Here is a 20,030-nt window from a genome sequence, read left to right as displayed (position 1 = left end):
GAGTTTGCGATATATGGCAGGGGTTAAATACATCCATATAGCCTCAAGGGCTATATGTGATGTATTTTAGCCATAGAAAAAGGTATTATACATTGCTGCCCAGGGCGCCCCCCCCAGCGCCCTGCACCCTCAGTGACAGTTGGTGACTGTTGGTGAAGTGTGCTGACAACAATGGCGCACAGCTGCAGTGCTGTGCGCTACCTTATGAAGACTGAAAGTCTTCTGCCGCCTGTTTCTGGACCTCTGGACCTCTTCAACTTCGGCATCTGCAAGGGGGGTCGGCGGCACGGCTCCGGGACCGGACTCCATGGCTGGGCCTGTGTTCGATCCCTCTGGAGCTAATGGTGTCCAGTAGCCTAAGAAGCAAATCCATCCTGCACGCAGGTGAGTTCACTTCTCTCCCCTAAGTCCCTCGTAGCAGGGAGCCTGTTGCCAGCAGGACTCACTGAAAATAAGAAACCTAAAAAACTTTTTCTAAGCAGCTCTTTATGAGAGCCACCTAGATTGCACCCTGCTCGGACGGGCACAAAAACCTAACTGAGGCTTGGAGGAGGGTCATAGGGGGAGGAGCCAGTACACACCATGTGATCCTAAAAGCTTACTTTTTGTGCCCTGTCTCCTGCGGAGCCGCTATTCCCCATGGTCCTGACGGAGTCCCCAGCATCCACTAGGACGTTAGAGAAATAATGTTGGGCCATGTATACTCCCTTCTAAATAAAAGGGGGGTACATATGGATCTTACTGTGGGGGGCTCCAATCTGGTATCTTGGTTAGGGGGTCATTCCGTGTCAAATTAACACTGATTTTACCTCACCACCTCAGATTTTGATAACATTCTTATATGGAGAGTATATATGTAGTCTGCAAAAAATACAAAATATTATTTAAATATCTCATGCAGTTTCCAAAACATGGCTATGTAAAGTTTCCAAAAATCTGTCAAAAACGCACAACCAGCATATTTTCAAATTGCCATAGCAGCTCTCCTAATTAAGCCTGAGAGGTGGGAGTGGTGTCATTTTACAGTGTTTTTCTGCTTTTTCCTATAATACACAGTTCGATTTTACTGTCTCTTACTCAACCTATCTTCTTTTCAATACTCCCTTTGATGGTATTAAATAGTTCAGTTTTCTGCCACCCTGATACTTATTTTCAGTGATGTTTACTGACGCAGCTATGTTTATATACCTTCTACTTGTATTGAACTGTAAGTCACTGGGTGGTATTCAATTCTTTTCACCCCCTTCCACACCCGTTCTGTCCCTGCTGACGAGTGTGGTATAATAATTTCAGCTCGCTACCCCTGGGGTAGCGAGGGCACCAAACCCTTTACGGGTATAAACCTGATTACTATGGGCGCAATGTGTGTGATAACGGGTATCACTTTAGAAAGGAGATTGGACGTGATATATCATTTGAATACCGCCCATTATTGTCTTCACGTTTTGCTTGTTTACTCTGTAATTGGGTGCTGTGGATCCTATGTGGCGACATATAAATAAATAAAAATAAGACAACACAATAAGCTTTGTGGTTAAATACTTTTTTCAAAATCAAACTCAAAATTTTTGTTGATTATCTCAAAAAGTGAGTCGACAAAATTTCAGGAAACAGTCTATATTAATGTTAAATGTTTGTAAAAATTTAAAAAGTGGGAAGATAATGGGTTCATAGTTAGAAATAATTTTAAAGCAAGGTAGTCTATTCAAAAAACCCGGGTGTATTACAAGTAGTAATAGGAAGTCTCTAGCTAAACTAGGAGAGCTGCTATGGCGATTTGAAAACATGCTGGTTGTGCATTTTTGACAGATTTTTTAAATCTATACATAGCCATAATTTGGAAACTGCATGAGATTTTTAAATAAAATTTGGTATTTTTCTTAGACTACATATACTCCCCATGTACCAAATTTGAACAAAATCTGAGCTGGTGAGATAAAACTTTAACAAAAAGTGTGTTGACTAGACACTGAATGACCCCATGGGATCTTAATCCAGCTCTGCTTGTCATTTCTAAACTAGATCAAATGTGAAAGATCTGTATTCAAAAATAATGTAGCAATATTGCAATGCATTCATTATCAAGAACCTTCAAATGTGGTCGTGAACACTTTCCTTTCTTAAATATCTACAACATCATTTTAAAGAGACCAAACTGCGTTTTTCAAAAATGTAACCAGTCACTGCATAGCACAGCATTTACAGTATGCAAGACTGTGGGGTCAATCCAATTAGATGCGAGTTGCAAGTTTGTTTCATGAAACTCAGACTTTGTGCAAATGTGCGCACCCGATCATTCTTCAATCCAATTAAAAATGCCTATTCGTGATACTCGCAGTGAGAGTTTGCAAACTGTCTGTCAAATACGACGTGAGAGAAGTGCATGAGAAAGTGGAGTGACTTTCCTGGACCCGAAAAGTGTGACAATTTTGCTAGCAGAATCATACAGAAGGCTGTTAGTGTGTGTAAGGAAGGTACTGGAGGTTTTTAAACAGTGCTAAATGGCTGACTGGTGGATTTGTTTTTGTTTTTTACTTAAAAATTGTAAAAAGCAAACTTTTGTTTACTTTCATACAAAAAAACGAAAATGCCCTCAAAAAGTAGGGGGAAAATAAAAGATGCTTTTGGGGTGATTTGAGGAGACATAAAAAATGTACAAAATTTTTATTTAAAAATGATTTTCTAAAATAAATTAAACTTGGGGTGCATAAAGCAATGAAAAGTTGATTTTGGAGTAACTGAACCCAAAAAAATTACATGGTAATTAATAAACTAAGCTAATTAGAAACTTTCAATTACCCAAGTAGTCGGGGTGTCCAAGGGGCTCTGCATGTTGTCCAGACATTTTAACCTTAAAGTAATGATATTCCCTGCCATCTCGCCCTCAGTGAGGTGCAAACAGAAAAATGTGAGTTTACTTTGACTGGCTCAATGTGAGTTCCTAATTGGATTGCAAAATTAATTTGCAATGCAAATTTACAGAGAAAACAGCAACTCGCACCTAAGCGGATTGACCTCTGTGGCTGGAAATAATAAAGAACAATTTTCTTCAATTGTGTAATCCACGACTGCAGCAGAAAAAGAAACAAAAAAAGGAAATGTTAAGATCAGCCGGAGAATCTGAGAAAAATGCTGCCTTTATTTTTCTACTCACCTGAAATGGGTGACCACATTTGTTTTACTGAGAAATGAAAGTACAAAAGACCCCGGCCTACGATCACTCTCCCTAATAAGATAGCTTCCAGTCCTCCCGGCCTGGTACAGCCGCTCCTCCGCAATGGTTCTATCCAGCTTGCCATGATACCACCTGAAATGAAACAGTGGGGAATATTTAACCACGTATATGTATTTAAAAATATGATTTAAAAGTTATATATCATTTACACTAGCTTCCTCTAAATTGTAAACTCTTAAGCCAACTTTTCCCAGGCAGTCTGATATCTGGGCCTTCTCAACCTTATATAATGTATGTCTATTTTCTCTTTTCTAGGATTTGCTGATTGTATGATTTTTATTATTCTTACCTAAGAGTCAAAGAGAAAATACCATCCATAAGACTTATAACATCAAGCTCAAGTCTCAGTGACCCCAATTAATGCAAACAATATCTGTAATGAGACCATGGATTTTCAAAACCTGTCAAGATGGGAGTGCCTCCATGTTAAGCCTCTGACAATTATAAGCAGAAGGAAAAAATAAGATTTTACTTACCGATAAATCTATTTCTCGTAGTCCGTAGTGGATGCTGGGACTCCGTAAGGACCATGGGGATATAGCGGCTCCGCAGGAGACAGGGCACACAATAATAAAAGCTTTAGGATCAGGTGGTGTGCACTGGCTCCTCCCCCTATGACCCTCCTCCAAGCCTCAGTTAGGATACTGTGCCCGGACGAGCGTGCATAATAAGGAAGGATATTGAATCCCGGGTAAGACTCATACCAGCCACACCAATCACACCGTACAACCTGTGATCTGAACCCAGTTAACAGTATGATAACAACGAAGGAGCCTCTGAAAAGACGGCTCACAACAAGAATAACCCGATTTTTGTAACAATAACTATGTACAAGTATTGCAGACAATCCGCACTTGGGATGGGCGCCCAGCATCCACTACGGACTACGAGAAATAGATTTATCGGTAAGTAAAATCTTATTTTCTCTGACGTCCTAGTGGATGCTGGGACTCCGTAAGGACCATGGGGATTATACCAAAGCTCCCAAACGGGCGGGAGAGTGCGGATGACCCTGCAGCACCGAATGAGAGAACTCCATGTCCTCCTCAGCCAGGGTATCAAATTTGTAGAATTTAGCAAACGTGTTTGCCCCTGACCAAGTAACTGCTCGGCAAAGTTGTAAAGCCGAGACCCCTCGGGCAGTCGCCCAAGATGAGCCCTCTTCCTTTTGGAATGGGCTTTTACAGATTTTGGCTGTGGCAGGCCTGCCACAGAATGTGTAAACTGAATTGTATTACAAATCCAGCGAGCAATCGTCTGCTTAGAAGCAGGAGCACCCATCTTGTTGGGTGCATACAGGCTAAACAGCGAGTCAGATTTTCTGACTCCAGCCGTCCTGGAAACATATTTTTCAGGGCCCTGACAACGTCAAGTAACTTGGAGTCCTCCAAGTCCCTAGTACCCGCAGGTACCACAATAGGTTGGTTCATGTGAAAAACAGAAAACACCTTAAGGAGAAATTGAGGACGAGTCCTCAATTCTGCCCTGTCAGAATGAAAAATTAAGTAAGGGCTTTATATATGATAAAGCCGCCAATTCTGACACACGCCTGGCTGAAGCCAGGGCTAATAAAATATCTCACATGGAAGGTGACGATGCTAAGTCCACAGTGGTGAGTGGTTCAAACCAATGTGACTTTTGGAAACTCAAAACAACATTGAGATCCCAAGGTGCCACTGGGGCACAAAAGGAGGCTGTATATGCAGTACCCCTTTTACAAACATCTGAACGTCAGGCACTAAAGCCAGTTCTTTCTGGAAGAAATTCGACAGGGCCGAAATTTGAACCTTAATGGACCCTAATTTTAGGCCCATAGACAGTCCTGTTTTCAGGAAATGTAGGAAACGACCCAGTTGGAATTCCTCTGTAGGGGCCTTCTTGGCCTCACACCACGCAACATATCTTCACCAAATGCGGTGAAAATGTTTTGCGGTTACATCCTTCCTGTCTTCGACCAGGGTAGGGATGACTTCATCTGGAATGCCCTTTCAGGATCCGGCGTTCAACCGCCATGCCGTCAAACGCGGCCGCGGTAAGTCTTGGAACAGACAAGGCCCCTGCTGGAGCAGGTCCTTTCTTAAAGGTAGAGGCCACGGGTCTTCCGTGAACATCTCTTGAAGTTTCGGGTACCAAGTCCTTCTTGGCCAATCCGGAACCACGAGTATCGTTCTTACTCATCTCCCTCTTATGATTCTCAGTACTTTTGGTATGAGAGGCATAGGAGGGAACACATACTCTGACTGGTACACCCACAGTGTTACCAGAGCGTCCACCGCTATTGCCTGAGGGTCCCTTGACCTGGCGCAATATCTGTCTAGTTTTTTGTTCAGGCGGGACGCCATCATGTCCACCTTTGGTTTTTCCCAACGGTTTACAATCATGTGGAAGACTTCCCGATGAAGTCCCCACTCTCCCGGGTAGAGGTCATGCCTGCTGAGGAAGTCTGCTTCCCAGTTTTCCACTCCCGGAATGAACACTGCTGAGAGTGTTATCACATGATTTTTCGCCCAGCGAAGAATCCTTGTAGTTTCTGCCATTTCCCTCCTGCTTCTTGTGCCGCCCTGTCTGTTTACGTGGGCGACTGCCGTGATGTTGTCCCACTGGATCAATACCGGCTGACCTTGAAGCAGAGGTCTTGCTAAGCTTAGAGCATTGTAAATTGCCCTTAGCTCCAGTATATTTATGTGGAGAGAAGTCTCCAGACTTGATCACACTCTCTGGAAATTTTTTCCTTGTGTGACTGCTCCCCAGCCACTCAGGCTGGCATCCGTGGTCACCAGGACCCAGTCCTGAATGCCGAATCTGCGGCCCTTTCATAGATGAGCACTCTGCAGCCACCGCAGAAGAAACACCCTTGTCCTTGGAGACAGGGTTATCCGCTGATGCATCTGAAGATGCGATCCAGACCATTTTTCCAGCAGATCCCACGGAAAGGTTCTTGCGTGAAATCTACCGAATGGGATCGCTTTGTAAGAAACCACCATTTTTCACAGGATCCTTGTGCAATGATGCACTGATACTTTTCCTGGTTTTAGGAGGTTCCTGACTAGCTCGGATAACTCCCTGGCTTTCTTCTCCGGGAGAAAACATCCTTTTCTGGACTGTGTCCAGAATCATCCCCAGGAACAGTAGACGTGTCGTCGGAAAAAACTGCGATTTTGGAATATTTAGAATCCACTCGTGCCGTCGTAGAACTACTTAAGATAGTGCTACTCCGACCTCCAACTGTTCTCTGGACCTTGCCCTTATCAGGAAAGCGTCCATATTTCTTTTAAGAAGAATCATCATTTCGGCCATTACCTTGGTAAAGACCCGGGGTGCCGTGGACAATCCAAACGGCAGCGTCTGAACTGATAGTGACAGTTCTGTACCACGAACCTGAGGTACCCTTGGTAAGAAGGCAAATTTGGACATGTAGGTAAGCGTCCCTGATATCCAGTGACACCATATCGTCCCCTTCTTCCTGGTTCGCTATCACTACTCTGAGTGACTCCATCTTGATTTGAACGCTTGTATGTAAGTGTTCAAATATTTCAGATCTCACCGAGCCGTCTGGCTTCAGTACCACAATATAGTGTGGAATAATACCCCTTCCCTTGTTGTAGAAGGGGTACTTTGATTATCACCTGCTGGGAATACAGCCTGTGAATTGTTCCCAATACTGCCTCCCTGTCGGAGGGAGACGTTGGTAAAGCAGACTTCAGGAACTTGTGAGGGGGAGACGTCTCGAATTTCCAATGTACACCTGGGATACTACGTGTAGGATCCAGGAGTCCACTTGTGAGTGAGCCCCCTGCGTGCTGAAACTCTTGAGATGACCCCCTACCGCACCTGAGTCCGCTTGTACGGCCCCAGCGTCATGCTGCGGACTTGGCAGAAGCTGTGGAGGGCTTCTGTTCCTGGGAATGGGCTGCCTGCTGCAGTCTTCTTCCCTTTCCTCTACCCCTGGGCAGATATGACTGGCCCTTTTGCCCGCCTGCCCTTATGGGGACGAAAGGACTGAGACTGAAAAGACTGTGTCCTTTTCTGCTGAGATGTGACTTGGGGTAACAAAAGGTGGATTTTTCAGCTGTTGCCATGGCCACCAGGTCCGATGGACCGCCCCTTTATACGGCAATACTTCCATGTGCCGTCTGGAATCTGCATCACCTGACCACTGTCGTGTCTTCGTCTGGCAGATATGGACATCACATTTACTCTTGATGCCAGAATGCAAATATCCCTCTGCGCATCTCGCATATATAGAAATGCATCTATAGTCAATAAAATCTTGTCCCTGTCAAGGGTATCAATATTTTCAGTCAGGAAATCCGACCAAGCCCCCTCAGCGCTGCACATCCAGGCTGAGGCGATTGCTGGTCGTAGTATAACACCAGTATGTGTGTATATACTTTTAGGATATTTTTCAGCTTCCTATCAGCTGGCTCCTTGAGGGCTGCCGTATCTGGAGACGGTAACGCCCCTTGTTTTTATAAGCGTGTGAGCGCCTTATCCACCCTAAGGTGTGTTTCCCAACTCGCCCTCACTTCTGGCGGGAAAGGGTATACCGCCAATAATTTTCTATCGGAGGAAACCCACGTATCATCACACACTTCATTTAATTTATCTGATTCAGGAAAAACTACAAGTAGTTTATTCACACCCTACATAATACCCTTATTTGTGGTACTTGTAGTATCAGAAATATGTAACACCTCCTTCATTGCCCTTAACATGAAACGTGTGGCCCTAAAGGAAAATACGTTTGTTTCTTCACCGTCGACACTGGAGTCAGTGTCCGTGTCTGTGTCTGTGTCGACCGACTGAGGTAAATGGGCATTTTTACAAGCCCCTGACGGTGTCTGAGACGCCTGGACAGGTACTAATTTGTTTGCCGGCCGTCTCATGTCGTCAACCGACCTTGCAGCGTGTTGACATTATCACGTAATTCCTAAATAAGCCATCCATTCCAGTGTCGACTCCCTAGAGAGTGACATCACCAATACAGGCAATTTGCTCCGCCTCCTCACCAACATCGTCCTCCTACATGTCGACACACACGTACCGACACACATAGGGAATGCTCTGATAGAGGACAGGACCCCACTAGCCCTTTGGGGAGACAGAGGGAGAGTTTGCCAGCACACACCAAAAACGCTATAATTATACAGGGATAACCCCTTATACAAGTGTTTTCCCTTATAGCATTTTTATATATGTAATCATATCGCCAAATAAGTGCCCCCCCTCTCTGTTTTAACCCTGTTTCTGTAGTGCAGTGCAGGGGAGAGCCTGGGAGCCTTCCTCACAGCAGAGCTGAGCAGGAAAATGGCGCCGTGTGCTGAGGAGAATAGGCCCCGCCCCCTTTTCGGTGGGCTCTTCTCCCGGAGTTTGTGAGATCTGGCAGGGGTTAAATACATCCATATAGCCTCAAGGGCTATATGTGATGTATTTTAGCCATAAAAAGGTATTATACATTGCTGCCCAGGGCGCCCCCCCCAGCGCCCTGCACCCTCAGTGACAGTTGGTGACTGTTGGTGAAGTGTGCTGACAACAATGGCGCACAGCTGCAGTGCTGTGCGCTACCTTATGAAGACTGAAAGTCTTCTGCCGCCTGTTTCTGGACCTCTGGACCTCTTCAACTTCGGCATCTGCAAGGGGGGTCGGCGGCACGGCTCCGGGACCGGACTCCATGGCTGGGCCTGTGTTCGATCCCTCTGGAGCTAATGGTGTCCAGTAGCCTAAGAAGCAAATCCATCCTGCACGCAGGTGAGTTTACTTCTCTCCCCTAAGTCCCTCGTAGCAGTGAGCCTGTTGCCAGCAGGACTCACTGAAAATAAAAAACCTAACTTAAACTTTTATTCTAAGCAGCTCAGGAGAGCCACCTAGATTGCACCCTTCTCGTCGGGCACAAAAATCTAACTGAGGCTTGGAGGAGGGTCATAGGGGGAGGAGCCAGTGCACACCACCTGATCCTAAAGCTTTTATTATTGTGTGCCCTGTCTCCTGCGGAGCCGCTATATCCCCATGGTCCTTACGGAGTCCCAGCATCCACTAGGACGTCAGAGAAAATAAGATTTTAAACCTACCGGTAAATCTTTTTCTCGTAGTCCGTAGGGGATGCTGGGACTCCGTAAGGACCATGGGGATAGACGGGCTCCGCAGGAGACATGGGCACTTTAAGAAAGACTTTGACTCTGGGTGTGCACTGGCTCCTCCCTCTATGCCCCTCCTCCAGACCTCAGTTAGAGAAACTGTGCCCAGAGGAGACGGACAGTACAAGGAAAGGATTTTTGTAATCCAAGGGCAAGATTCATACCAGCCACACCAATGACACCGTATAACTTGTGAAATATTACCCAGTTAACAGTATGAAAAAACAACATAGCATCAGTCCAAGACCGATGAAACTATAACATAACCCTTATGTAAGCAACAACTATATACAAGTCTTGCAGAAGTAGTCCGCACTTGGGACGGGCGTCCAGCAACCTCTACGGTCTACGAGAAAAAAATTTACCGGTAGGTTTAAAATCTTATTTTCTCTAACGTCCTAGAGGATGCTGGGACTCCGTAAGGACCATGGGGATTATACCAAAGCTCCCAAACGGGCGGGAGAGTGCGGATGACTCTGCAGCACCGATTGAGCAAACAGGAGGTCCTCCTCAGCCAGGGTATCAAACTTATAGAACTTTGCAAAGGTGTTTCACCCCGACCAAGTAGCAGCTCGGCACAGCAGTAGTGCCGAGACCCCTCGGGCAGCCGCCCAAGAAGAGCCCACCTTCCTAGTGGAATGGGCTTTAACCGATTTCGGTAATGGCAATCCTGCCGTAGAATGCGCCTGCTGAATCGTGTTACAGATCCAGCGAGCAATAGTCTGCTTTGAAGCAGGGCCGCCAACTTTGTTGGCTGCATACAGGACAAACAGTGCTTCTGTTTTTCTGATCCTAGCAGTTCTGGCCACATAAATTTTCAAAGCCCTGACCACATCAAAGGACTCGGAATCCTCCAAGTCACGTGTAGCCACAGGCACGACAATAGGTTGGTTCATATGAAAAGATGAGACCACCTTAGGCAGGAATTGAGGACGGGTCCGCAATTCCACTCTATCCATATGGAAAACCAGATAGGGGCTTTTATGTGATAAAGCCGCCAATTCAGACACTCGCCTAGCCGAAGCCAAGGCTAACAACATGACCACCTTCCAGGTGAGATATTTCAACTCCACTGTCTTAAGTGGTTCAAACCAATGTGACTTAAGGAAACTTAACACCACGTTAAGGTCCCAAGGCGCCACCGGAGGTACAAAAGGAGGCTGAATATGCAGAACTCCCTTCACAAAAGTCTATACTTCAGGTAATGAGGCCAATTCCTTTTGAAAGAAAATGGATAAGGCCGAGATCTGAACTTTAATGGAGCCTAATTTTAGGCCCAAATTCACTCCAGTTTGTAGGAAGTGAAGAAAACGGCCCAGCTGGAATTCTTCCGTAGGAGCATTCCTGGCCTCACACCAAGAAACATATTTTCTCCATATTCGGTGATAATGTTTAGATGTCACGTCCTTCCTAGCCTTTATTAGCGTAGGAATGATATCATCCAGAATACCTTATTCCGCTAGGATCCGGTGTTCAACCGCCATGCCGTCAAACGCAGCCGCGGTAAGTCTTGGAACAGACAGGGGACCTTGTTGTAACAAGTCCTGTCTTAGAGGAAGAGGCCACGGATCGTCTGTGAGCATTTCTTGCTGATCCGGATACCAAGTCCTTCGTGGTGAATCTGGAACAATGAGAATTGTTCTTACTCCTCTTTTTCTTATTATCCTCAACACCTTGGGTATGAGAGGAAGAGGAGGAAACACATATACCAACTGAAACACCCATGGTGTCACTAGGGCGTCCACAGCTACTGCCTGAGGGTCTCTTGACCTGGCGCAATACCTTTGTAGCTTTTTGTTGAGACGGGACGCCATCATGTCTATTTGGGGTAGTCCCCATCGACTTGCAATCTGCGCGAAGACTTCCAGATGAAGTCCCCACTCTCCCGGATGCAGATCGTGTCTGCTGAGGAAGTCTGCTTCCCAGTTGTCCACTCCCGGAATGAACACTGCTGACAGAGCGCTTACATGATTCTCCGCCCAGCGAAGAATCCTGGTGGCTTCCGCCATTGCCACTCTGCTCATTGTGCCGCCTTGGCGGTTTACATGAGCTACTGCGGTGATGTTGTCTGACTGGATCAGAACTGGTCGATTGCGAAGTAAGATCTCCGCTTCACGTAGGGCGTTGTATATGGCCCTTAGTTCCAGGATGCTGATGTGAAGACAAGTCTCTTGACTTGACCAAAGTCCTTGGAAATTTCTTCCCTGTGTGACTGCTCCCCAACCTCGGAGGCTCGCGTCTGTGGTCACCAGGATCCAGTCCTGAATGCTGAACCTGCGGCCCTCTAGAATGTGAGCACTGTTTAGCCACCACAGGAGAGATACTCTGGCCCTGGGGGACAGGGTGATCCTCTGATGCAATTGCAGATACGACCCGGACCATTTGTCCAATAGGTCCCATTGGAAGGTCCTTGCATGGAATCTGCAGTATGGAATGGCTTCGTATGTTGCCACCATCTTTCCCAGAACTTGAGTGCAATGATGTACTGACACTTGTTTTGGTTTCAACAAGTTCATGACTAGAGTCATGAGTTCCTGTGCTTTTTCTGTCGGAAGAAAAACCCTATTCTGGTCTGTGTCCAGAATCATGCCCAAGAAGGGCAGACGAGTTGTAGCATTCAGCTGCGACTTTGGAATATTGAGAATCCAGCCGTGTCGCTGTAACACATTCAGTGAAAGTGATACGCTGCTCAGCAACTTCTCCCTTGATCTCGCTTTTATGAGGAGATCGTCCAAGTACGGGATAATTGTGACACCCTGCTTGCGCAGGAGCACCATCATTTCCGCCATTACCTTGGTGAAAATTCTTGGGACCGTGGAAAGCCCAAACGGCAACGTCTGAAATTGGTAATGACAATCCTGTACCGCAAATCTCAGGTACGCCTGATGAGGAGGATATATGGGGACATACAGGTATGCATCCTTTATGTCCAGAGATACCAAAAAATCTCCCCCTTCCAGGCTGGCGATGACCGCCCTGAGCGATTCCATCTTGAACTTGAACCGTTTTAAGTAAAGGTTCAGGGATTTTAAATTCAAAATGGGTCTGACCGAACCGTCCGGTTTCGGAACCACAAACAGAGTTGAGTAGTACCCCTGCCCTCTTTGAAGCAGGGGAACCTCTACCACCACTTGTTGCAGACACAATTTGTGAATTGCCTGTAAAACTCTCTCCCTTTCCAGGGGTTGTTTCGGTAGGGCCGATTTGAAAAACCGGCGAGGAGGCACTTCTTCGAATTCTAGCTTGTAACCCTGGGAAACAATTTCTATTGCCCATGGATCCACCTGTGAGTGGACCCAGACGTGGCTGAACAGTCGAAGACGTGCCCCCACAGGAGCTGACTCCCTCAGGGGAGCCCCAGCGTCATGTGGTGGATTTAGCAGAGACCGGGGAGGACTTCTGTTCCTGGGAACTAGCTGTGGTGTGTGCAGCTTTTCCCCCCTGCCCTTACCTCTGGCAAGAAAGGACGATCCACATGCTCTCTTGCTTTTATTGGAACGAAAGGACTGCATTTGATAATGAGGCGCTTTCTTAGATTGTGAGGGAATATATGGCAAAAAATTTGATTTACCTGTCGTAGCTGTGGAGACGAGATCAGAGAGGCCCTCTCCGAACAATTCCTCACCCTTGTAAGGCAAAGACTCCATATGCCTCTTGGAGTCGGCATCACCTGTCCACTGCCGGTTCCATAAGCCACGCCTAGCAGAAATAGACATAGCGTTTATTCTGGAACCCAGTAAACTAATGTCTCTTTGAGCATCTCTCATATATAAGACAGCATCTTTTATATGCCCTAGGGTCATTAAAATGGTATCCTTATCAAGAGTCTCAATATCTGCTGATAAGGAATCTGTTCATGCTGCTACAGCACTACAAACCCAGGCTGACGCAATAGCCGGTCTGAGTAACCTACCAGAATGTGCGTTAATGGACTTCAAGGTAACCTCCTGCTTGCGGTCAGCAGTATCCTTGAGGGTAGCTGTATCTTGGGATCGAAGCGCTATCTTTTTTGATAAGCGTGTTAAAGCTTTGTCCACCATAGGGGAGGATTCCCACCGTATTCTGTTGTGTGACGGGAAAGGATACGCTATAAGAATCCTTTTGGGAATCTGCAGTTTTTTGTCTGGAGTTTCCCACGCTTTTTCGCATAAATCGTTCCGCTCATGTGAGGAAGGAAAGGTGACCTCTGGTTTCTTTCCCTTAAACATGTGCACCCTCGTGTCAGAGACAGGGGGTTCCTCAGTGATATGCAAAACATCTTTAATAGCGATAATCATATATCGAATACATTTTGCCACCCTTGGCTGCAATTTTGCATCTTCGTAGTCGACACTGGAGTCTGAGTCCGTGTCGGTATCTGTGTCAGCTATTTGGGATAGTGGGCGCTTCTGAGACCCCGAAGGTCCAGGCGACATTGGGACAGGCATGGGTTGACTCCCTGACTGTAACCCAGCTTCAGCTTTGTCTAATCTTTTGTGCAGTAAATTAACATTTGCACTCAACACATTCCACATATCCATCCAGTCAGGTGTCGGCACTGCTGACGGAGATCATTCATACACTCCCCCTCCTCCTTAGATGAGCCTTCAATCTCAGACATGTCGACACACGTACCGACACACCGCACACACACAGGGAAGCCCTTTTTCTGAAGACAGGTTCCCCACCAGGCCCTTTGGAGAGACAGAGAGGGAGTATGCCAGCACACACCCCAGCGCTATATGACCCAGGAAAAACACTGTGTTTACCTAGTAGCGCTTTGTAATCTGTATTGCGCCAAATATGTGCCCCCCCTCTACTTAAAAACCCTCTTTCACCGTGTGTCAAGCAGGGGAGAGTCCGGGGAGCTTCCTCTCAGCGGTGCTGTGGAGAAAAGATGGCGCTGGTGAGTGCTGAGGGAGAAGCCCCGCCCCCTCGGCGGCGGGCTTCTGTCCCGCTCGAAATAATTCAAATTATGGCGGGGGCTCTCTATATACATGTACAGTGCCCAGCTGTACATGTATATACACTTATATGCCATATAGGAGGTTTAAATTGCTGCCCAGGGCGCCCCCCCCCCCCCCTGCGTCCTGCACCCTTACAGTGACCGGAGTGTGTGAGGTGAATGGGAGCAATGGCGCACAGCTGCAGTGCTGTGCGTTACCTCCGTGAAGAATCTTAAGTCTTCTGCCACCTGTGATGATCTTTTCCTCACATACTCACCCGGCTTCAATCTTCCGGCTCTGCGAGGAGGACGGCGGCGCGGCTCTGGGACAGACGGCGAGGGTGAGACCTGCGTACCGATCCCTTTGGAGCTAATGGTGTCCAGTAGCCTAAGAAACAGAGCCCAGAAACTCAGAGAAGTGGGTCTGTTTCTCTCTCCTCGGTCCCTCGATGCAGGGAGTCTGTTGCCAGCAGGCTCCCTGAAAATAAAAAACCTAACAAACATGCTTTCTTACAGGAAACTCAGGAGAGCTCCTGAAATGCACCCAGCTCCTCTGGGCACAGTATCAAACTGAGGTCTGGAGGAGGGGCATAGAGGGAGGAGGGGCATAGAGGGAGGAGCCAGTGCACACCCAGAGTCAAAGTCTTTCTTAAAGTGCCCATGTCTCCTGCGGAGCCCGTCTATCCCCATTTTCCTTACGGAGTCCCAGCATCCTCTAGGACGTTAGAGAAAAAAAGTTTATGTTGAACGGTGCACTTTGGTTATGATATTTTAACATTTACAACTTTTATTAAATCTATGTAAAACATAATTCTCCCGCAGTTACCACCAGCAAAACACCACAATCCGTAGATAGGAATAAACTGAAATCATTATAAAAACAAGGTACATTGGACGTACTTCGTCTCTCAATATATATTGGTTTCTCAGTTATTTCCCGGATAAGTACAGTCTGTACATTAGTGATAATATCTGCATCAATATTAATAAGCTTTATGTTAAATAGCTTCATCAGTATCATCTAAATAAGGGATTTCGGTGTCGTTCCGATTCTCAAGACCAGATGACATCGCTATTGGGTACCCAGCTTTAGAGGTTAATTCCTATTGAACATGAATTCCACTAATGTCCACACAGGTAACTTGTGTCGATGCCAGTGGAAAATGTTTTCCATTCTATGGCTTAGTACACATAAATGTACCCGTAAAGTTTAGCTGTACTAATAATTTCAATGACATACTTAAAATGTAATGCAATGCAGATTGTCCCCGAGATATAGACAGGGACAGATATTGTACTGAATGATATGCTCATACTGGTTCCCATTTCCCCCCAGTGGATTAAACTGCATAGGTATACTGAGCTGTTCTCATATAAATGCTGGACGATTACCTGTATCACATACAGCTGTCCAAATAAGTTTCTACATAAACGTAAGATCCTTCTCTTTTGACACATCATTAACGTTTTATAACCGGAGCAGAAATGCAGATTGCTTTATGTTATATAAGAAAATTCACATCTAATGCCTATTCAAACTTAGAACATAGTATCACTAATGGAGCACACTAAGAGGACCAGTACATGCCAACGCACATTTGCACAGATAGTTCTTACAGGTGTCTATTTAGGTAGTCAGGTGCCAATCCATTAACACCACAATTCCCTACATACAAAAGAAAACACAAAACACCACGCACAAAACGTCACTAGCGGTACAATATTTATTCATAAAACTTTTATTTGGGTTTGTTATAACTTATATCAAGACAGATAAATAACAATAATATAATACATCAAGTGATCAGTACATCTTTACCTGGAATAGATCATCCCCATAATATCATTTCACATTCCATAATGAATTAACATTGTGCACTCTTTGTATTAAAGCTTAAAATGTTATCATGCTAGGCTCCATAGCCAATTTAATATGATTATTATGCTAGTATAAGGTCGAAGTTTAATGTCTCATAAAATACTTTTCTACTGGAGTGTAATTTTACATAGTATAATGTAAACATTAATGTACAACTTATTCAGGAGTTACTAAGGATAAACATGGTTATTGTTAGCACAAATTACTAGCCTCCCTCATTGAGGGGTCTAGTCATGAAGCGGTGAAAAGAGTGGAGAAGTGAACCAGTGGTGAAGTTGCCCATGGCAACCAATCAGTTGCTCTATACATATATAATACGCGAACTATAAATGTTACTTCAATGCTGATTGGTTGCCATGGGCAACTTCTCCACTGGCTCTCTTCTCCACACTTTTCACTGCTTCATGAATAGACCCCTTAGACAGTTTAAATTTCAACTGTCCGGCGAAGTGTCGCCGGAGACTGCCGTCATGCCCTGCTACTCAATTATCCCCCTTTTACGGTGGTGCCAACATAGAGATGCGGGGAAAAACTTGTGATGCCAGCCGGTGCATTGTGCCATTCTGTAACAGCACACTGCGTCAATTTCAGCAATTGAATCCACCCAAATAACACCTTATCCATAATTAATGATCTGTATTTCTCTACTCATTAAGACTAGTGGAATGAGCCTTCTAAGTAATTTTTTCTCCTTGACATTGGAACACGTTAATAATATAACTATTATTAATAATGAGATTTATGGTAAGAACTTACCGTTGTTAAATCTTTCTGCGAGGTACACTGGGCTCCAAAGGGAATAACATTGGGGTGTAGAGTAGGATCTTGATCCGAGGCACCAACAGGCTCAAACCTTTGACCTTCATCCCAGAATGCCTAGCACAGCCTCCTCTATTACTCCGCCTCCGTGCACAGGAGCTCAGTTTTTGTTAACCAGTCCAATGCAGTAGTAGGCAAGAGAGACGACAACTGTTAGTAGCCACATACACCACATTCTCACGACAGGAGAAAGTGTCAGCGGCTAATGCCATACCAACCCAAAGAAGCTAAGTGCGTCAGGGTGGGCGCCTTGTGGAGCCCAGTGTACCTCGCAGAAAGATTTAGCAACAGTAAGTTCTTACCATAAATCTCGTTTTCTGCTGCGGGGTACACTGGGCTCCAGAGGGAATGGCATTGGGGATGTCCTAAAGCAGTTCCTTATGGGAGGGGACGCACTGTAGCGGGCACAAGAACACGGCGTCCAAAGGAAGCATCCTGGGAGGCGGAAGTATCGAATGCATAAAACCTTATGAACGTGTTCACTGAGGACCACGTAGTCGCCGTGCACAATTGCTCAGGGGTCGCACCACGGCGGGCCGCCCAAGAAGGTCCAACCGACTGAGTAGAATGGGCCTTTATGGTAGCAGGTAGCTGGAAGGCCAGCCTGTACATAAGCATGTCACCATTCAAATCCATCTCGCTAGGGTCTGCTTGTGAGCAGGCCAACCACGTTTGTGAAAACCAAATAGAACAAAAAGAATCCGACTTTCCTAATGGAGGCAGTTCTCTTCACGTACATACGGAGATCCCGTACCACATCCAAAGACCGCTCTTTGAAAGACAATTCAGGAGAGGCAAATGCCGGAACCACAATCTCCTGATTAAGGTGGAAAGAAGACACCACCTTAGGTAAATACCCGGGACGTGTTCTAAGAACCGCCCGATCACGGTGAAAAATCAGATATGGTGACCTACAAGATAAGGCACCCAAATCAGACACCCGTCTAGCAGGGGCAATATACAGCAGAAACAAACCTTAAGAGAAAGCCACTTAAGGTCTGCCAATTCAAGGGGCTCAAACGGAGACTCTTGCAACGCCTCTAGAACCACCGACAAGACCCAAGGAGCCACAGGAAGGGACACAAGGAGGTTGAATCCGCAACACACCATGAGTGAATGTATGAACATCAGGTAGAGTCGGCCTGGGGGCTTAACCCTATATCTGCAGATATACGCAACTAAGATCTCCGTATTTTCTGACTATTCTGTAGTAATATTTTTCACTCGGTGTGCATTAGGGAACACATTGTTTTTTCCTACACAGAATTACCCCTCCCCTTTTAGCACCTGAGTGACATCACAATGTGATTGAGCAGCTTACCATTTTGTGCAGAGTTGCAATTATTCTCTGAAACTAAACCGACAAGGCAGAAATATGAACCTTGATGGAGGTCAGACGAAGGCCCAAGTCCAGGCCCTGTTGTAGAAAGGCCAAAAGTTTGGCCGTACTAAACTTGTAAGCATCATGATTGTTAGATGCGCACCAAGCAAAGTAAGAATTCCAGACCCTATGGTAAATCCGAGCAGAAGCCGGTTTCCGGGCCTTCAACATAGTTTGAATGACTGCCTCAAAAAATCCTTTGGCCCTCAAGACAGAAGCTTCAACAGCCACGCCGTCAAAGCCAACCGGACTGAACGAGGAGATCTGGGTGCTGCAGAAGTAAAAGGGGACGCTCTAACGAGAGACCCTGAAGGTCCGAGAACCAATGCCGTCTGGGCCACGCTGGAGCGATCAGAAGTAGGATTCCTCCTTCTTGCTTGAACTTCCTTATTACTCTGGGCAGGAGTGACACCGGAGGGAACACGTATGGCAGCTGAACGTTCCATGGAATTGCCAGTGCGTCCACGAACGCTGCTAGAGAATCCCTTGTCCTTGCTCTGAAGACCGGAACTTTGTGATTGTGTCGAGACGCCATCAGGTTCACATCTGGTAGGCCCCACCTGTCAACGAGGAGTTGAAGCACTTCAGGATGGAGGCTCCACTCTCTACTCTCCGGCATGTACGTCCTGATGACTGAGAAAGTACACTTCCCAGTTTAGGACCCCTGGAATGAATACTGCCGATATGGCTGGCAGATGGCGTTCCGCCCACTGAAGAATCCTTGATACTTCCCTCATTGCCATGCGGCTTAGAGCGCCGCCTTGATGAGTGATGTACGCCACCGTGGTGGCGTTGTCTGACTGTACTTGAACAGGTCTGTTCTGTATTAAATGCTGGGCCAAGTTCAGAGCATTGAACACAGCCCGCAGTTCTAGAATGTTTATTGGGAGGACAGATTCCTCCTTGGTCCACCGACCCTGAAGTGAGTGTTGCTCCAACACCGAGCCCCAACCTCTCAGACTGGCATCCATCGTCAGAAGGACCCAGTTGGAGACCCAGAAGGGACGACCCCTGCTCAATCGTTGGTCTTGGAAGCCACCAGCTCAGTGACAGACGGACGGACCTCCAGAGAAAAGGAGATCATTTGAGACCTGATCCGGTGAGGCAGGCCGTCCCACTTGGCAAGAATCAGCTTCTGCAAAGGGCGGGAATGGAATTGAGCACCATGTCGAAAGCCGACACCATGAGACCTAGCACTTGCATTGCCGAATGTATCGACACTTGCAGACAAGATAGGAAGCATTAAATCCTGTCCTGAAGCTTCAAGACTTTCTCCTGAGACAAAAACAACCGCTGGCTGTAAGTGTCCAACAATGCCCCCAGGTGCACCATGCTCTGAGCAGGGACCAGGGAAGATTTCTTCCAGTTGATGAGCCACCCGTGGGCTTGCAGAAACAGGATAGTCAGATCCAGATAGCGTAGGAGAATTTCTGGAGAATTTGCCAGGATCAACAAATCGTCCAGGTACGGTAGGATCCTGACCCCTTGACGGCGGAGTACAGCCGTCATTACCGCCATGACCTTGGTGAAGACTCGCGGAGCCGTGGTCAAACCAATAGGTAACGCCCGAAATTGGTAATGGATATTGCCAACCGCAATCCTCAGGTACTGCTGATGCGACACTGCAATGGGAGTATGCAGGTAAGCATCCTGTATGT

General features: G+C 46.4%; 1 protein-coding gene across 5 annotated transcripts in view; it reads right to left on the bottom strand.

Moving 5' to 3' along the window:
* The window catches only part of RASA1 (RAS p21 protein activator 1), a 421,336-nt gene that overhangs the window by 252,252 nt on the left and 149,054 nt on the right, over positions 1–20,030 (bottom strand). For all 5 annotated transcript variants that reach the window (XR_010246601.1, XM_063963963.1, XM_063963965.1 and 2 more), the window contains exon 2: positions 3,155–3,307. Coding sequence is in view for 4 of the 5 variants with exons in the window: in XM_063963963.1 (XP_063820033.1) it covers positions 3,155–3,307 (153 nt within the window). In the remaining variant the exon portion in view is untranslated. The remainder of the gene's footprint in view (positions 1–3,154; positions 3,308–20,030) is intronic.

Source organism: Pseudophryne corroboree, chromosome 1 (genome assembly GCF_028390025.1).
Source record: "Pseudophryne corroboree isolate aPseCor3 chromosome 1, aPseCor3.hap2, whole genome shotgun sequence".
NCBI lineage: Eukaryota > Metazoa > Chordata > Amphibia > Anura > Myobatrachidae > Pseudophryne > Pseudophryne corroboree.
Note: the sequence above shows the minus strand (reverse complement) of the source record. Positions and strands in the feature narration are given on the sequence as shown.